Source organism: Eschrichtius robustus, chromosome 18, assembly GCF_028021215.1.
Source record: "Eschrichtius robustus isolate mEscRob2 chromosome 18, mEscRob2.pri, whole genome shotgun sequence".
Classification (NCBI taxonomy): Eukaryota; Metazoa; Chordata; class Mammalia; order Artiodactyla; family Eschrichtiidae; genus Eschrichtius; species Eschrichtius robustus.
This window is the reverse complement of record NC_090841.1, coordinates 35195782-35213714: the sequence shown is the minus strand read 5'-3', so window position 1 is coordinate 35213714 and position 17933 is coordinate 35195782. Positions and strand designations below refer to the sequence as shown.

The following is a 17933-nucleotide window of genomic DNA, read 5'->3' as shown; positions in this document are numbered from 1 at the left end:
GCAAAGTATTTTTATATTATTTTCATTTTGCTGAATTTAGTGAAGAATGTAATGACCAAGGAAAGAAACAAGTGGATTAGCAGTTCTCGCTGGACCAACAGTCTCTAGATGCTAGATGTCTCTGTCACCCAGCAGAGACAAAAATTAGAATATGACATTTTCAATATATTTAATTTGGAGAAAAAGAGTACCATATCTCTTCAATAAAGTTAGTCACATTACATTTTAACTTTGATTAAAGAAATATTAATTAAATCATTTATGCTCACATTAGATAACTATATTATATTACAGTCAAAGAACATTTATATTAATACACAATATTATACTCGTTAAAAAATAAATACAGCTTTGGCAAATACTGCATAAATAGACTCTCCTGTATCTAGAAATTTATCATCTATGCCGCTAGTAAACTTAAAGGCATTTTAGAATATTTTATAAAAAATTAAAATCTAAGAGATTAGTGCTTTTAGTCATTTAATAATTATTAATTGAACATTTACTATCTGCCTAGTCTGTGCTAACCATTATCCATAAAGAGCTTGTTATTTAGTTGGGAAATACAAGTCAAGGTAGAGCAAAATATTAAGAAATTTACCTAACATTTGACAGAATAATCGGCTCTCTTACCCCTAATGTATAATGAACTTTATAAAACAATTAAAAAAACGATCAATTATCTCCCAAAAATGAAAAACATGAAAGAAATTTTCCATTTTCCAAAATTATTACTCTTTCAATAAGAACAACAATAAATGGTATTTGACCTATCATATTGGAAATAAATAAAAACACATTATCTAGTAATGATATCAAAGTAAAGAAATTAATACCCTCATATACTGCAAGTACTATTGCATATTACTAAAAAAATTATTGAGATATATTTATTAATCCTTGAGATATATTTATTGTGGAATACATTATAAATTTTTATATTTATATATTATTAACAATAATATATTGAGATATTATTATATTTGTATTTATACTGATATATTATATCCATTCCGGAAACCTTAAATTCCTACATCCCATTTTAAACATATTCAATGTTTAGTAACCTATACTAAATAATCATGAATGTTTACAAAAATGTGGATAAAGGAAGCGTCACTGAAAACATATTTATATGAAATGTTGAAATACTTAAAATGTTTATATCCACCTGGTAAACCTATCTGAGTGAATTCTTTTCTGTCCAAAAATGATACAGATGAATATGTAAAGACATGCAAAATATTCAAAAGTTAGTACAAAATATAAACGGAATTATTTGAAAAATCTCTAATTCAGTAAAACCCATAGGAATCAAAATTGATGTAGACGAAGGCACCAAAAATGGAATAAATAAAGTCACATACACTGGACTGGGAAGAATATGCAAGTTCTGAGAAACAGCAGACAATATAGGAATTTTTAATTGAAGAAAAATGTATTGGCAAATAGCAATAATTATGCAGTGTGCTGGAAATAAAAAGAGCTATGGTCTATTCTGAGTGAAAATGAACGATGGGAAGGAGAAAGAAAGGAGAGAATGGAACTAATATTTTTTACATTTTTACGGCTAGCATTTATTGAACCTTACTTTGTGCCAAGATTGTGATAGATGCTTTAAATGCACTCTCTTATTTGCATACTTAGCACTAGTAGGTAAGTACCCTTAATCCTGTTTTATGGGGCAAAGTACAGGGGAGTCCTGGAGGCACCCTGACTCATTTTGTATCTCAGCTCTTCCACTGCTGGCTGTGTGACCTGGGGTAAATTACATAGCCTCTTTATGTCTCATATTAAAATAATGATAGTAACAGTACCTAGCACATATGATTGTTATGAAGATTCAATGGTTTAAAATGGGTAATGTCCTTATGACAGTGCCTGACAAATGGTAAGTGCCAAAAATTTTAAGGTACTTTTATGGAAATATTGAGTCTTCAAAATTCTAATAAAGCTCAAGGTAACACCGCTAGTAACTTGTAGAATGGGGAATTGAATGTGGTCTCTCTGACCACAAAGCTGAGGCTAATAGGCAAAATGTCCCTTTGTCCATACGCACAGTGAAATGCCTCTTTGGCAATTAGGAAAAATGCCCTCTCCCCTGATTTCATACACGATCAGAGCAGAAGTATGAAAGTGCTCTTCACTGAAAGAGAACAATTCACAGTCATCAGTGTTCTCCATACCCTGAGAAAGGTATCTATGTATTTATAGAAAGCATGCGTTCAGCTGTAGAGACACCAACCAGCTTTGGAAATGAAAAAAGGAGCATCCCTGAGGAAGTGTTCATGGAAACACTGAGCAGTGGAGAGGTCATGGAAGCCAGATGGCTGTGGGTATTGCATTTCCATTGGCTGGACAGTCCTATGCTCAGTCTGCTGTACATAAACATTTGATTAATTTTACAATTTGATTCTCCCAGTTATTTTCCTTCCCACTTAGCTCTGTCTTCAGAAAAGAATTCACTGATCATGCTACAAGAGTATAAAAGTCTTTGTAACAGTTATGTTTTTATCGCACATTGATTTTCTGCAACAATTTTGTAAATATGATTACCTTAAGTTGGTCTTACATTTCATTATCTAAACCACAGGATTTTAAGAGTGAAAGAGGGGGCTATCAATGCCCTGGGACAACAGGCTAAAACAGACTGTTTGGGGGGAAATTGGGACAAAAAGTCAGACAAAGTCAATATGAGTTAAGCCTGAGATTTTAAAATACTCTATCTCCCCTCCTTCCCCAAATTAGATTTTTCAGCCTGTATGACTGTATAGCCTAGTACAGTCGGGAAAATAGTGCCTGAATTAAGGTAATGCTTGGAAGGCTTTATATTACAGATCTGTGATCTTGGATAATGTACATAATGCTTTAAGCTGTAATTTCCCCATTTCTAAATCGGAAATAATAATTCCTATCTGATAGTGCTGTTGTGAGAATTTATAGTCAACACACACACATATACATATACATACAAATGTATGTATGTGTGTGCATGTCTATATATGTATATATATATATATAAATAAGTTTATATACATATATATCTTAGTCCAGTGAATGCTCAAAAACTGGTAGCTATTATTATTTTCTCACCACTGTAATTCAATTCTCAGAGGCCTCTTGAAAGGTAGGCAGCTGACTTTTCTCAGGCAACAGTGCTCTGTAATGTTATGTGATTTCTTCAGACTTCTACGTCTGCTCTGCTCCAAGAATAGTCCTCTGTGTGTTAATATGGTGAAAACAATGCTATGCACTATTAAGGAGGTTAACTGTAGGTTGTGCTGTAACACCTCGGAGAGCCGTTTGATGCTGATTCAAAGGATACGTGTCTAGTCTAGAAGAGCTTCTCTTACCTATTACACACATATGTGGAGGTGACACCTGGAATCAATCTTGATCCAGAAATCCCACAGAAATGCTAAAATATTCATGCTCACAGGTAGCAAGGATAACTGAGGTTTCTCAGTTTTATGACTCGTGGATGTTGTGTGTAAAATGCCTTTTAGCATCACTACTGCATAGTTTAACAAGCTCTGGCAGGACTTTAATAGATTCAGTGTTTTTTTAAAAAGAGGTTTTGGAATATGGAAGTAGCACTAACTGTGTTTTAATGTTTTCTCCCCACCCCAAAGAAAGTATACCATATATATCCACATTTAGAGCAAGGAAAATTGTTTCTATAGAGAATGTATGTCATACTTACAATGCATTCAAAGAATTCTTAATCCTTTTATTTAGAGAAAAATACCATAAAAAAGTTTGCTTCTCACATCAATCTCTCAACCTTTTTCCTTTCTAGCTTTCTTTCCTGTTTTGTCTATGTGAGTGTTAAATTGCTCAAAGTCTAAATTATGGGTATTAACAAACATTAGTCTAGTAATGTTTAACTTATTTACATTAGTTTATTTTAAATCCTAAAAGAGCATATGAGTATTTAAAATAAAGTTAGTAACATAATTTTGTCACTAACAGCCAATTACTACTACTGATGTCCCACTTACATCTAGTTAATGAAGAAGTTATTTATCCATAAAGAGGAGCAATCCACCAAAAACTATAATTATTATTATTATTGATTCTAAAAACAGTTGATATCATCTTGACCAGATTTAAATATTATCTATGATTAAGAATTGGTGGTCCTTTAAGATATTTATAATTTTTTTCTCAAGAAGCACACTACTTTCACTAAATAAATGTTTTATTACCATATAATTCCAAACCATTAATGAAAATTTATTTACAAAGTCCACTTTCTTTTCTTGATAATCTAAATAAGGAAAGAAAAAAATATTTGTTTTTTCATAAATATGACATGTACATTTTTATTGAAGTTCATAATTATTCAATTATTCAAGTTTGGCATTTTGGGAATGATTCTGTTGCTGCCAGATTCTGCCCATTGTTTATAACACTCACATATCCAACACTCAGCATATGTGCTTACCTCAGTGAATATTAGATTAACCCCAATACACAGAGAAAAGATTCACCAAATTAAAATAAACTACCCAAATTTTCCTTGTTTAATCCTACCTTGGCCCAATTCCTGGCTGTGTGACCTCAAGCAACCTACCACCCTCTGAGAGTCTCAGATTCCTCATCTTAAAAATGGGATTATTGGGCTTACCTGGTGGCGCAGTGATTGAGAATCTGCCTGCCAATGCAGGGGACACGGGTTTGAGCCCTGGTCTGGGAAGATCCCACATGCCGCGGAGCAACTGGGCCCGTGAGCCACAACTACTGAGCCTGTGCGTCTGGAGCCTGTGCTCTGCAACAAGAGAGGCCGTGATAGTGAGAGGCCCGCGCACCGCGATGGAGAGTGGCCCCCACTTGCCGCAACTAGAGAAAGCCCTCACACAGAAACGAAGACCCAACACAGCCATAAATAAATAAATAAATAAATAAATAAATAAATAAGTTTATTTTTTTAAAAATGGGATTATTAACTTGCAGGTTAATAATCAGGTTAATTAATCTCCTTGCGAAGATTAGAGATAATGCTCACCATGCACCTGGCAAAAGTTAGGTGCTAAATGATTGGTAGCTGTTAGCAGTAAATGAAATTGAGGTCAGCAACCTATACCCTCTTCCCAAAAAGATACCCAGAAAGAAGCTAGTGATCATAGGCATACTCCTATGAAAATGTTGACTTTTTACGTCATTGACAGAGAATTTCATTGACCCTACAGCACTAATTCAGTGAATGCCGAGATCTGAACAGTCATGCAGTTTTTAACAATCCCACCTTAAATTCAAAGAATCATATAAAAAGAGATTTTATAAAGCCAGGCAAAAGATCTGTTGATCTATGTAAAAACATTACAGGAGCACAAGTTTTCATTAAGCTTTTCCCAGTGTAACACTGTGAGAGTGAAGAATAGGTATCTGAAGGATACAGGACATAGGATCAGTGCCCTAAAATGAAATTTCAAATGATTTCTCTCCTTCAATGGGTTTGCTTTGTCCCTGACCTAATTTCTATGCTAATTTATAAGGTTACAATTGCTTTATTCTCTGCAAAGCCCATACCTCTCCCTTCTTTCAAGTCTCTCAGGGACTGACTCCAGGGAGCAAGGCATATATATATATATATATATATATATATAATCAATAAACTACATTTGGTTAACTGTTCATTATTCAGTGACTGCTGATCCACTTTTTGGATTTTCCATGGCTTTCATTTCATCTTCTCCTCAATCCTACTACCTTTCTTTTGATGGTTTCACTGCTCATTATCACCTCTACCAGAAGTGAGAAGGAAGAATGTGAAATTTAAATGAATCAAAAATGACTTTTAAAATTTATTTTGAGGATTAGGATAGAAAGTTGAAAATATGAGCTAAAATTAGGTCTGGCGTTTTCTGATGACTTCACCCAGCTATACTTAGCCCGGTTAAAATGATGCTAATTCAGTTCTGAAAAATAAAAGGACAGTTCAACCCTATTATATTCCTTCCTCTTGGAAAACAGGGAGAAAGAGGAGATATGTGAAATCTATTTACACAAAGTTTTCTAAAACCGAAAGGAACGTACTAGTCAGAATAGACCAATGCTTAACAAAAGTCTCATTTATAAGTTGCACAGTACAGTGGTAAATGTTTTAGAATACAAGTTTGTATTGTAGTAAATTAGCTTATTTGCACACTTTTTCATACAAGTAATGTAAATGCATATTTATTTTCTTAACTATCCGGCTTTTTTAGCAAAAGAACCAATGTGCTGGTTTTCTATTAGTCATACAATTATTTTCTGAGTTGTGTAGGGAAAATGCAATAGGATTTTTTTGAAGTTTGTCTGATATACTTGAACGATATCCAAATTAGTACTGCTTCTTAAAAATATTTGTAAATTTGCAAAAGTAATAAAATAATATAAAATAAAGTAACTGGTACTTACGGCTATATTTAATAGCAAGGCTTTGGGAAATAATAGAGAGTAAAAAATATGCTGTTTTGCTAAGTTATCCTCTAATATGGAGATAATCCTGAGGGCAAAATCTACTATATTAAGAAATAGGAGTATTTTGAGGATTCACATTAGCCATCTCTCTTGCTCTCAACTAATATGTAAAATGAGGGCTAACTAGGTGATCCGTAAAATTACTCAGACCCTTGCAATACTTTCAAGTATACACATACACATAAATATACATTCATAATATATTTTAAGTCTACAAGTTGTGAGAAGATCTAAGCTAGCCAAACACAGAGAACTTTGTGTCTGTGTGTATGTATGTGTTTAGGAAACAGTAATTGACTAAGTTTTTCAAAAAGGCCTCGTATAGCAAACCTATGCCTACAATAGTGTTTTTCTTATTGTTGGTGAGTGATAAATGTTTGTTGACTTGAAGCGAGTTTAAATGTATAGAGGTCCTAGATCCACCATTTAGGTGAGAAGAGTGTACCAGAATAGAAAGATCATGTTCTTTGGAGGCCTCATATTCAGGTCCAGTCACCGCAGACACTGACAAACATGTAATTTATGCCTGTAAAAATTGATATAATAATACCTATATTATAAAACCATTTGTTATGAGGATAAAGTAAATAAATACATAAAAACCCCAGTAGTATGTTCAGAACATATCTGACACTCAATAAATGTTTTATTATTTCTCAAATATTATATTGGTTTTACAAATATAATCATCCCTCAAACTTGATTATTGGATCAGAAAGAAATATATATATAGTTTTAAAAATATAAAATATGTATATATTTATAAATTATATATTTATAAAACAATATAGTATTTAAAATATTTGTATTATAGACAAATATGTGTTTACTTATATATCTATAATTTTTATATATTATATTTATATGATACTATATGTCCTATATATTGTACTATTTATGCTTACATATATGCATGCATATATAATATAAACATAATATATATACACATATATTTTAAGACATCTAAAGGGACTGCTAACTTCATACATTAACAAGCAAAAAATAAAATAATTTTTTTGTTTCTTTTTTATTGAAGTATAAAATGATTTATAATGTTGTATTAGTTTCTAGTGTACAGCAAAATGATTCCGTTATACATACATGTATTTATACTTTGTCATATTCTTTTCCATTATGGTTTATTACAGGATATTGAATATAGTTCCCTGTGCTATACAATAGGGCCTTGTTGTTTATCCATTTTCTATATAATAGTTTGCACCTGCTAGTCCCAAACACCCAATTCTACTCTCCCCTGAACTCCCTACCCCTTGGAAACCACAAGTCTGTTCTCTATGTCTGTGAGTCTGTTTCTTTTTGGTAGATAAGTTCATTTCTGTCACATTTTAGATTCCACATATAAGTGATATCATATGGCATTTGTCTTTCTCTTTCTGACTTACCTCACTTAGTATGATAATCTCTATATCCATCCATGTACTGCAAATGGCATTATTTCATTCTTTTTTATCGCTGAGTAATATTTCATTATATATATACATGTATATATACCACATCTTTATCCATTCATCTGTCAATGGACATTTAGGTTGTTTCTACTGTGAATAGTGCTGCTATGAATATAAGGGTGTATGTGTCTTTTCAAATTATGGTTTTCTCCGGATATATGCCCAGAAGTGGGATTGCTGGATCATATGGTAATTCTACTTTTAGTTTTTTGAGGAACCTCCATGCAGTTCTCCATAGTGGTTGTACCAATTTACATTCCCACCAACAGTGTGAGAGAGTTCCCTTTTCTCCACATCGTCTCTAGCATTTGTATTTGTAGACTTTTTAACGATGGCCATTCTGACTGGTGTGAGGTGGTACCCCATTGTAGTTTTTTTTTTTAAATTAATTAATTTATTTATTTTTGGCTGTGTTGGGTCCTCATTTCCGTGCGAGGGCTCTCTCTAGTTGTGGCAAGCGGGGGCCACTCCTCATCGCAGTGTGCAGGCTTCTCACTATTGCGGCCTCTCTTGTTGCGGAGCACAGGCTCCAGACGCGCAGGCTCAGTAGTTGTGGCTCACGGGCCTAGTTGCTCCGTGGCATGTGGGATCCTCCCAGACCAGGGCTCAAACCCGTGTCGTCTGCATTAGCAGGCAGACTCTCAACCACTGCGCTACCAGGGAAGCCCCCATTGAGATTTGATTTGCATAAAATAATCTTAAAATAAGGTCATATGCTTAATTTGTATTTATTTATAATCTTGAATTAACCAGAACATTTATAGAACTATGTATGGTTCAGAATAAGTTTAAATATCTGTGTATATATTAAATCACATGAAATGTTGTGGATAGAATAATGTTATTAAAATACTCTAAATGGTACAATCAGAGTCACTTGAAAAATACAATAAAAACTACCTGGAAAACACAGTACTGCAAAATTTTAAAAGTTTTAAGGTACGATTACTAAATGTACAAAGTTTGATAGACGCATGCTCACAGCAAATAAAGAGATAAAACTACAAGGAGAGAAGGCTTGCAGTAAATGAAAATTATTAACCTTCAGTGATATAACGCAGTAAATAAGGATCAAATTAACCTGTGTATCATTATGCAGTGTCTATCAAAGACATATATTAGGTAAGCCATTTCCCTCATATATGTGTATGTAGTGTGTATGGGTATTTTTATAAGAAATTGAAACAGAGAGGTCTGATGACTTGTCTAAAGTCATACCGTAACTTTGCAACCACCTAGAGAAGGGAACATCCTAATCCCCTGGCTCAGCTCAATGCCATCTATTGTATCACGTTGTTTTCCTTGTCTATAGAAAAAATAAGCTTGGGAGGCTTATAATCTAGCTATTCTTCTAGATTGATTTTTACAGAACACCCGGGAAGCAGGCCCAGAGCAATTGAGACATCTGAGAAGTTCATTGTAAGTATCATTTTCAAGGGACTAATAGCATAGAAGCTCTCTAAGTCATCTTTAGAAAGAAATATGTGACACCAGATGGCAGGTCACAGAGCTGGCGTCATAAGGAACAGGAGTTTGGGAACACTTTCATGGTGCCCAGTAAGAAGATACAAGGGAAGAAAGAAGGGAATTTGGTCTTTTATTTTTTTTTTAAGCCCAATTACAATTGAAATCTCTACTTGGATCTTCAAAGAGGAAAGATAATAACAAGCAGCTCAGTTAACAGTTTGGAATGTGTCATGTAAGGTATTCCCCCAAATTGTGCTGACCTTGATGACAAATTTCCATTCAGGGACTTTGCAATAACCACAGTAACTTAGAGCAAAGGAGGTTATTATTGTTGTCCCAAACATTATCTCCAGAATGTTTAATTTAGGTGTTTCAACTTACATTATAGTTTATATGGTCATGCTTTTTAGAAACACTACAGAAAATTATTGCTGAATGTAGTGTCCTTGTAAACAAAGGATAAACTAAAGAAAGAAATCCCTATATTTTCATCAAAACAGGTGAGTGATCTTAACCTGTTGGAGAGGGCATGAACTGTAAGGGGATATAGAATCTACTGCTGTTGCTCTCTGTATAAATGTAGAATTAATTCAGACTGTGGGTCTAGCCTGTATGTATCCTGACCATGGATGGATTGCCTAATTCTGGCCATGTGCCTCAAACTTTCAGAAGCTGTGGGTATTGTGTGAAGACATAAACTAAACACATTTCAGAAGCAGCTTTCTACTGATTTTTGGAGTTGGATATGTTTCAACTACAGACCCCAAAGTATAACTATTTACCAATTATGTGGCAAAAGTTCAACTGTAGGGCAGAACGAGCAGCTGAAGAAGCAAGGAGAGGCAAAGCATACTTGCCTGACTGTGTTTTGTTTACCAGCTGTGTGATGGCCTTACACGTACATGTACATGTTCCTGTGTGTTTACCACTTCATCAGCTTTCCAGTTTCACTCCAAAGAACTTAAAGAAGCTGATTTTATAAGCCAGATTTGTATTACAGAAAGTTTTGTTTGCGAATTCCATGTACAGCCCCATTTGTGCAATAAGTTGTTACACACACCAGGTGTTTTGATGTAGTGTGTTATCAATTATTTAGGACTCTCTAGGATTAGTGGGGATGAGGAGAAAATAGGAAGGGTCAGAAGCAAAACAATTAGCTCTGCTAAGCAATTTATATTCTGTTTAGCATACAGTAGAAGAAGAAAATTGAAGTGGATCCTATGGAAAACACAGGATGTCAGATCTTTCTCTAACCCAGGAGGAGTACTTTTCTATTCCACGCTCAGTCATTAGTTACTCAGCTGGGAGGGTTTTATGTTCAGGGCAGCCCACAGGATATATGGAAACCTAGGGATGAAGAGAAATGTCTACTCAGGGAAAGGCCAATGGTCTTTATCACTACTTACATGGTACCCTGCAGATCAAAAAGTGTTTCACAGACTTAATGCACTGGAGTCTCTCACCAGCCCTGACGTTGTAAATGAGGAAACTTGTCATATCGCTATTTAGTGTCAGAGCCAGAGGGGATAGCCAAGCAGTCTCCACCACACTCCTTCAGAATTCCTTTCCCAGTAAAAATTCTAAGGAAAAAAAAAAAAAAAAAGTAATAACTTGAAACGTAGCCTTTTTTTTTTTTTTTTTTGAGCCTAGGCTTCAGTGAGTGCCCTCCAAAAAAAAGAAAAAAAAAAAAAATACATCCCTTAGAGAAATCTGGTAAAATTGCTTGCAGGCAGAACCACTTCTGTTACCAAGCAATTGTTGCCACTCTCCCTCTTGGCTCTTTACCTTAGCCAGAAGCCGCGGTTGTCTCAAAAGACCACAAGACAGACACCCAGAGACACTTGCGCCTACAACTAGGAAATTGGCAGAAGCTTTGTCACCGCCAACTGCGAAGCTTCAAAATTAAAGCGCGTCGAAACCTTCACCGAATTCATATATTTGCTTCTCTGCTTCAGACCGCCTTACTAAGAGTCTGAAGTTCCTTCTCTCTTCAGAGAAAGTGGATTTTCTTTCTCTGTGCAAACACTGCTGGATCCAAGTCTCTCGGAAGAACTGGTGGCAAAGCAGGCGTTTGGGGATCGCGCCTGCGATTGCTCTGTAGTGCCGACTTCCTTTCTCTCTAATCAGATATAAATGCAGGCTTATTAATTTAGTCTAATTCTCCCTCTCCCGCTCGCAACCTGTGGACTTGGGTCCTGACTGGTGCTGCGAGGAGAGAGGACGGTGGGCAACCGCCCCGGAGTCCGACCGGGTGGCGCCTAGTCGCCGTCTTCAGAGGAAAGTACCCGCTCCGGCTCCTCCGGCGGGGTCTGGACTTAACCCAGGTCCAGGACAGGAAACCATGACCGTGCCTCGGTACCCCCTCGCCTTTCTGCCCCCTTTGAGCTGCTGTCCTTAACTGACGAGCCAGTGACTATTGGCTGAAGTTCCCCACCGATTTGCATGCACAGAGAGGGAGTGTCTTCTGCCGCCTTCCCGTCAGGAGCGCGCCGACTGCAGCCTCCTTGGGAATGCGCGGCCGAGGGGATGCGTGCAGCTCGCGGGCCCTGCCAGTGAGCTGGCGCCCGGCAACCTGGCACCCGCGCCTGGATATGGGGCGTCTAAGTCGTTCCAGGAGCAGCACCAGCCACAGAAACCTACCGGTAAGGGTAGGGGTCCAGGAGCCTCGCGGCCCCGACAAGTTGCAGTACTGTGGGGCAGTTCCCACGCCTTGATGGTTTCTCAAACCTTTTACCTTAATCCAAACTTCCCAGGAAGGTTGGGTGGAGGGAAAGGGAGTTTGGGATAATGTGTCTGCATTTTAGCAAGGAATAGGCAAGTCCTTGGGTCGTGAGAAGTTTCTGAAGCAGAAATGTAGGCAGATGAGGTGGAGGAGGCTGGGGTGTGCTCAGTTGGCTTTGAGATAAAGGGGTTCGTAGATTGTTTCCTGCGGCCAGCATCTGGCTGTGACTGTCTACTGCAATTGACAAATTGTTTTTGCATAATCATTTCCCACATTTACTTCCCTTTCCCTAAGGGAGGGGGATTAGTGAGAGCTTGTTAGGGAGTGGAAATACAGATCCTTTCGATTTGATTTTAGATACGTACTAAAATGAAAATCGATTCTTCCGACCTAAAACGTTTATTTAGTGGGGTAGGGAGTCCGAGGGGGTAGAGTTACTATATTATTATTATTATTAATATTGTTGTTATCGGTCTCATAGCAAGGGATGTAACACATTTCGCATTCCGGGGATCTTAGTGGTAGAAACATTTCAATGGAAAATAAAGTGCCCACCTCTCGGTCCTCTCCACTACCAGCCCCCTCCCTCCCCATGACCTACCCTGGTGGTTTCTCTGTCGCGTTGCGCAGTCCTCTCTACTCCGACATGAATTTCCAGGGATGACTTATGGTTTGGGATTCCGAATATTAACTGAGTGAGGTGGTGATGGGGAGCCGGGCAGGGGCGGGGGGTGGGGGGGAGGGGTAGAAAGTAAAGAGAAAAATTAAGTTTTGGAGACAGTGTTGCCCCATAGATCTCTCCTTTACAGCAAGTTTCCTCTTCACCCCTTTCTGACTGGAGCGTTTGCCTTTGGGAATGGGGATGGAGCCAGAATGACCCCAGGGCAATGGTTCTGACTCCAAGCTCTGTGTTTTCCGCGTGGGTGTAATAAGCCTTCTCTCCTCCCCCCACGTTCAGCATCTGCTTCTGTTTTTCCTCTTCGTGGGACCCTTCAACTGCCTAGCGAGTTACAGCCGCGCCACGGAGCTTCTGTACAGCCTGAACGAGGGACTGCCCGCGGGGGTGCTCATCGGCAGCCTGGCCGAGGACCTGCGGCTGGTGCCCGGTGCAGGGAGGCAGGACACGCAGTCGCAGCCCCCGGAGCACAGCGGCGCCGAGCGGAACCCTCCTCTCTCCTTCAGCCTGGCCTCCCAGGGACTGAGTGGCCAGTACGTGACCCTGGACAACCGCTCCGGGGAGCTGCACACTTCTGCCCAGGAGATCGACAGGGAGGCCCTGTGTCTTGAAGGAGGTGGAGGGGCTGCCTGGGGGGGCAGCATTTCCATCTCCTCTTCGCCTTCCGCTGACTCTTGTCTTTTGCTTCTGGATGTACTGGTCCTGCCTCAGGAATACTTTAGGTTTGTGAAGGTGAAAATCGCTATCCGGGACATCAATGACAATGCCCCACAGTTCCCTGTTTCCGAAATATCGGTTTGGGTCCCAGAAAATGCACCTGTAAACACCCGGCTGGCCATAGAGCATCCTGCCATGGACCGAGATATAGGCACTAATGGAGTTCAGACCTACCGCTTGCTGGACTACCATCGTATGTTCACCCTGGACGTGGAGGAGAATGAGAATGGGGAGCGAACCCCCTACCTAATTGTCATGGGACTGTTGGACAGGGAGACCCAGGACCAGTATGTGAGCATCATCATAGCTGAGGATGGTGGGTCTCCACCACTGTTGGGCAGTGCCACCCTCACCATTGGCATAAGTGACATTAATGACAATTGCCCTCTCTTCACAGACTCACAAATCAATGTCACTATGTATGGGAATGCTACAGTGGGCACACCAATTGTAGCTGTCCAGGCTGTGGACAGAGACTTGGGAAACAATGCTCAGATCACCTACTCTTACAGCCAGAAAGTTCCACAAGCATCCAAGGATTTATTCCATCTGGATGAAAACACTGGAGTCATTAAACTTTTCAGTAAGATTGGGGGAAGTGTTCTGCAAACACACAAGCTCACCATTCTTGCTAATGGGCCAGGCTGCATCCCTGCTGTGATAACTGCCCTGGTGACCATTATCAAAGTCATTTTCAGACCACCTGAAATTGTCCCTCGTTATATAGTGAATGAGATAGATGGTATTGTTTACCTGAAAGAACTGGAACCTGTTAACACTCCAATTGCATTTTTCACCATAAGAGATCCAGAAGGTAAATACAAGGTGAACTGCTACTTGGATGGTGAAGGACCATTTAGGTTATCACCCTACAAACCATACAGTAATGAGTATCTGCTAGAAACCACAAAACCTATGGATTATGAGCTACAGCAGTTCTATGAAATAGCTGTGGTAGCCTGGAACTCTGAGGGATTTCATGTCAAAAAAATGATTAAAGTGCAACTTTTAGATGACAATGATAATGCTCCTATTTTCCTTCAACCCTTGGTGGAACTAACCATTGAAGAAAACAACTCACCCAATGCCTTTTTGACTAAGCTAGATGCTACAGATGCTGACAGTGGAGAGAGGGGACAAGTTTCATATTTTCTGGGACCTGATGCTCCATCATATTTTTCCTTAGACAGTGTCACAGGAGTTCTGACAGTTTCTACTCAGCTGGATCGAGAAGAGAAAGAAAAGTACAAGTACACAGTCAGAGCTGTTGACTCTGGGAAGCCACCCAAAGAATCAGTAGCCACCGTGGCTATCACAGTGTTGGATAAAAATGACAACAGTCCTAGGTTCATCAACAAGGACTTCAGCTTCTTTGTGCCAGAAAACTTTCCAGGATATGGTGAAATTGGAGTAATTAGTGTAACAGATGCCGATGCTGGGCAAAATGGATGGGTTGCCCTCTCCGTGGTGAACCAGAGTGATATTTTTGTCATAGACACAGGAAAGGGCATGCTGAGAGCCAAAGTCTCTTTGGACAGAGAGCAGCAAAGCTCCTATACTTTGTGGGTTGAAGCTGTTGATGGAGGTGAGCCTCCCCTCTCCTCTACCACAAAAATCACAATTCTCCTTCTAGATATCAATGACAACCCACCTCTTGTTTTATTTCCTCAATCTAATATGTCTTACCTGTTGGTCTTACCTTCTACTCTCCCTGGCTCCCCAGTTACAGAGGTCTATGCAGTTGACAAAGACACAGGCATGAATGCTGTCATAGTTTACAGCATCATAGGGAGAAGAGGTCCTAGGCCTGAGTCCTTTAGGATTGACCCTAAAACTGGCAACATTACTTTGGAGGAGGCATTGCTGCAGACAGATTATGGGCTCCATCGTTTACTGGTGAAAGTGAGTGATCATGGTTATCCCGAACCTCTCCATTCCACAGTCATGGTGAACCTATTTGTCAATGACACTGTCAGTAATGAGAGCTACATTGAGAGTCTTTTAAGAAAGGAACCAGAAATTAACATAGAGGAGAAAGAACCACAGATCTCAATAGAACCGACTCATAGGAAAGTTGAGCCTGTGTCTTGTATGCCCACCTTAGTAGCTCTGTCTGTAATAAGCTTGGGTTCTATCACTCTCATAACAGGGATGGGCATATACATCTGTTTGAGAGGGAAAAGGCATCACAGGGAGGATGAAAATTTGGAAGTACAAATTCCATTAAAAGGAAAAATTGACTTGCATATGAGAGAGAGGAAACCAATGGATATTTCTAATATTTGATTTTTTTTTTTTTTTTTTTTTTTTTTGCTGTGGAGTAACAGAGATGTTTTAACTGACTTTGGAGAGTCTTCACCACCCAAAGAGTGTTGGACATCTAATTTATAACTTGTACTGTATTGTAAATAGCTGTTTACAGGTTTTTAAATTCAAAATCAGAGGTTATAAAATGTGTACAGCATTTTTTTTAATGAAAATTGGTACTAACAGCTATGGAACTGTTATAAAAAAAGCTTGGACATGATTTGCAGCTTTCATACACCAAGCAGATGATTGTTAAAACCATGGAATAAGGTAAGAAAATGGTACATTGCATTTTTGCCTAAAAAAGTCCTTTAACCACAAGAGGGCATCAGCTGCTCCTTTGCAGGGAACTCTTTTAAGGTATTGTACGTGACAGTTGTACATGAAATTTATGAAAGAGTCTATTTTAAATATATTGTTTTTAACATTAAACAAAGATGAAATTAAAGTAAATGGAATGTCACCCCACTTAAATGTATGATAAAAAAAAAAGAAATGCATTTGTAAACAGAATGTTTATTACCTCACAAGTGCATAATGTATAATTTGAAAGAGAAGACTTCACAAAGAAGCACAATTCTTTTTTAGCAAGGATAAATGCTCTGCCATGTGTTAAAGATCTGACGTGCTGAAGAGTAATTCACCTTCTGTGTACTCTGGTTGCTTTCTGTTTGCTTTACCACTGCACTTGCTATTATTACAAGGGAAAATATATATATTCTTTCTTAAAGGAAATGTAACTAGAAATTGTGTCCAAGAGAAACAGCCAGAAGCAAAGATATGTTTCAATCTTAGTTGCTTCATAGGTGTTCATGACATTTTGATGCTTTCACAACTTGTCAGTAGTGCTTTATACTTGGGTTATGTATTAGATTCTTATATACTTAAACTCATGTGTTTCATAAAAAAGAAAAATCTTATTAAAACAAAATTGTTCTAGAAGCTGGTGGACACTACTGGTTGTTTTAGCTGGACCTTTTCTATGAAAGTTATACTTATCTTTTTGTTGTTGTTTAGATTTGTTGGCTACCATTTCTGGCTTCCTTTCTTTGGCTTTGGATTAGGTCCAAGAGTTTATTTGTAAGCCCAGCAGCAGATTTCTTTGATAATTTAGCTTTTACTGAACACTTTGCAGTGAAGCAAGCTGGTTTATCAGTGATTGATCACCTTCACTTCCTTGTGTGAGCTGGAAATTTTATTTTATACGAGAGCTATAGCAAAATTATCTTTGTAAACAAAGAATAAGTGTTAGCTTAAACTGGATCATTCTACTTTTGGGCATCATGTGTCTGTACTGTACCAAAAGTGTTTCTATGTCTGCAAATTAAAGGTATATATTTTCATAATTTCTTTCTCATTTTTACTGTTTTATATTTGAACATGGGCTTATTCTTTTACTGAAGTTCCTGTTAATGACATTCATTTGCTTTTAGAGGTAAATGTGGATAAAGTGTAAATATTCTGTTATGCTAATGTTTATATTAAACTAATTCATTACTTAATTAAACATTTGGTAAATCATTATTAAATACATGTGTAGTTATAGACATATATAGACACACATATATATATGTATATAATAGAGAAAGAGTATGTCTATGTGTTTGATAGAAGTTCACATGAAAATTTACACCCATGCATGTGTACATGCATATTAATTTATTATGACTTAGAATCAATTATAAACACTCATTTTAATACATACTTATAACAACTCCTCTGTTAGCTGTGTTACAAGTGCTTTCAATAAATTTTAAAATAAAAACACATTGCAAAAAAAGAATTGAATACAAAAACCCAAGACCTTTTGAATACGTATTAACTCATTTTCTTGTTTTCTTCAATTTGAGAATTTAAATAAATAAAATAATAAGCATATGAGGCAGTAGTGTTTGTTACAAAACGGAAATATATTTTTATTGGAAATTCCTTTTTTATGAGAGGCCACTGAGCTAAGAAAGTAAAATCATTTAACCCCCCAAACTTTTCATTCATAATTGTTACAGAGCAATGGAGGAAACCATCCTCCACCAGTCATTTTTATATCTGATTTCTCTCTTTTACAGGAAGGAAATACATGTGAAACACCATTAAAAAAAAAAAAGTTCTC

At 37.6% G+C, this 17933-nt stretch overlaps 1 protein-coding gene across 1 annotated transcript; it reads left to right on the top strand.

The window, feature by feature from the left end:
• Positions 1-11911: 11911 nt before the first annotated feature.
• On the top strand, positions 11912-15802 carry PCDH20 (protocadherin 20). Its single transcript, XM_068526909.1, has 2 exons — positions 11912-12043; positions 13082-15802. Exons 1-2 carry the CDS (start codon positions 11912-11914, stop codon positions 15800-15802), a joined length of 2853 nt encoding a protein of 950 aa, XP_068383010.1.
• Positions 15803-17933: the final 2131 nt, after the last annotated feature.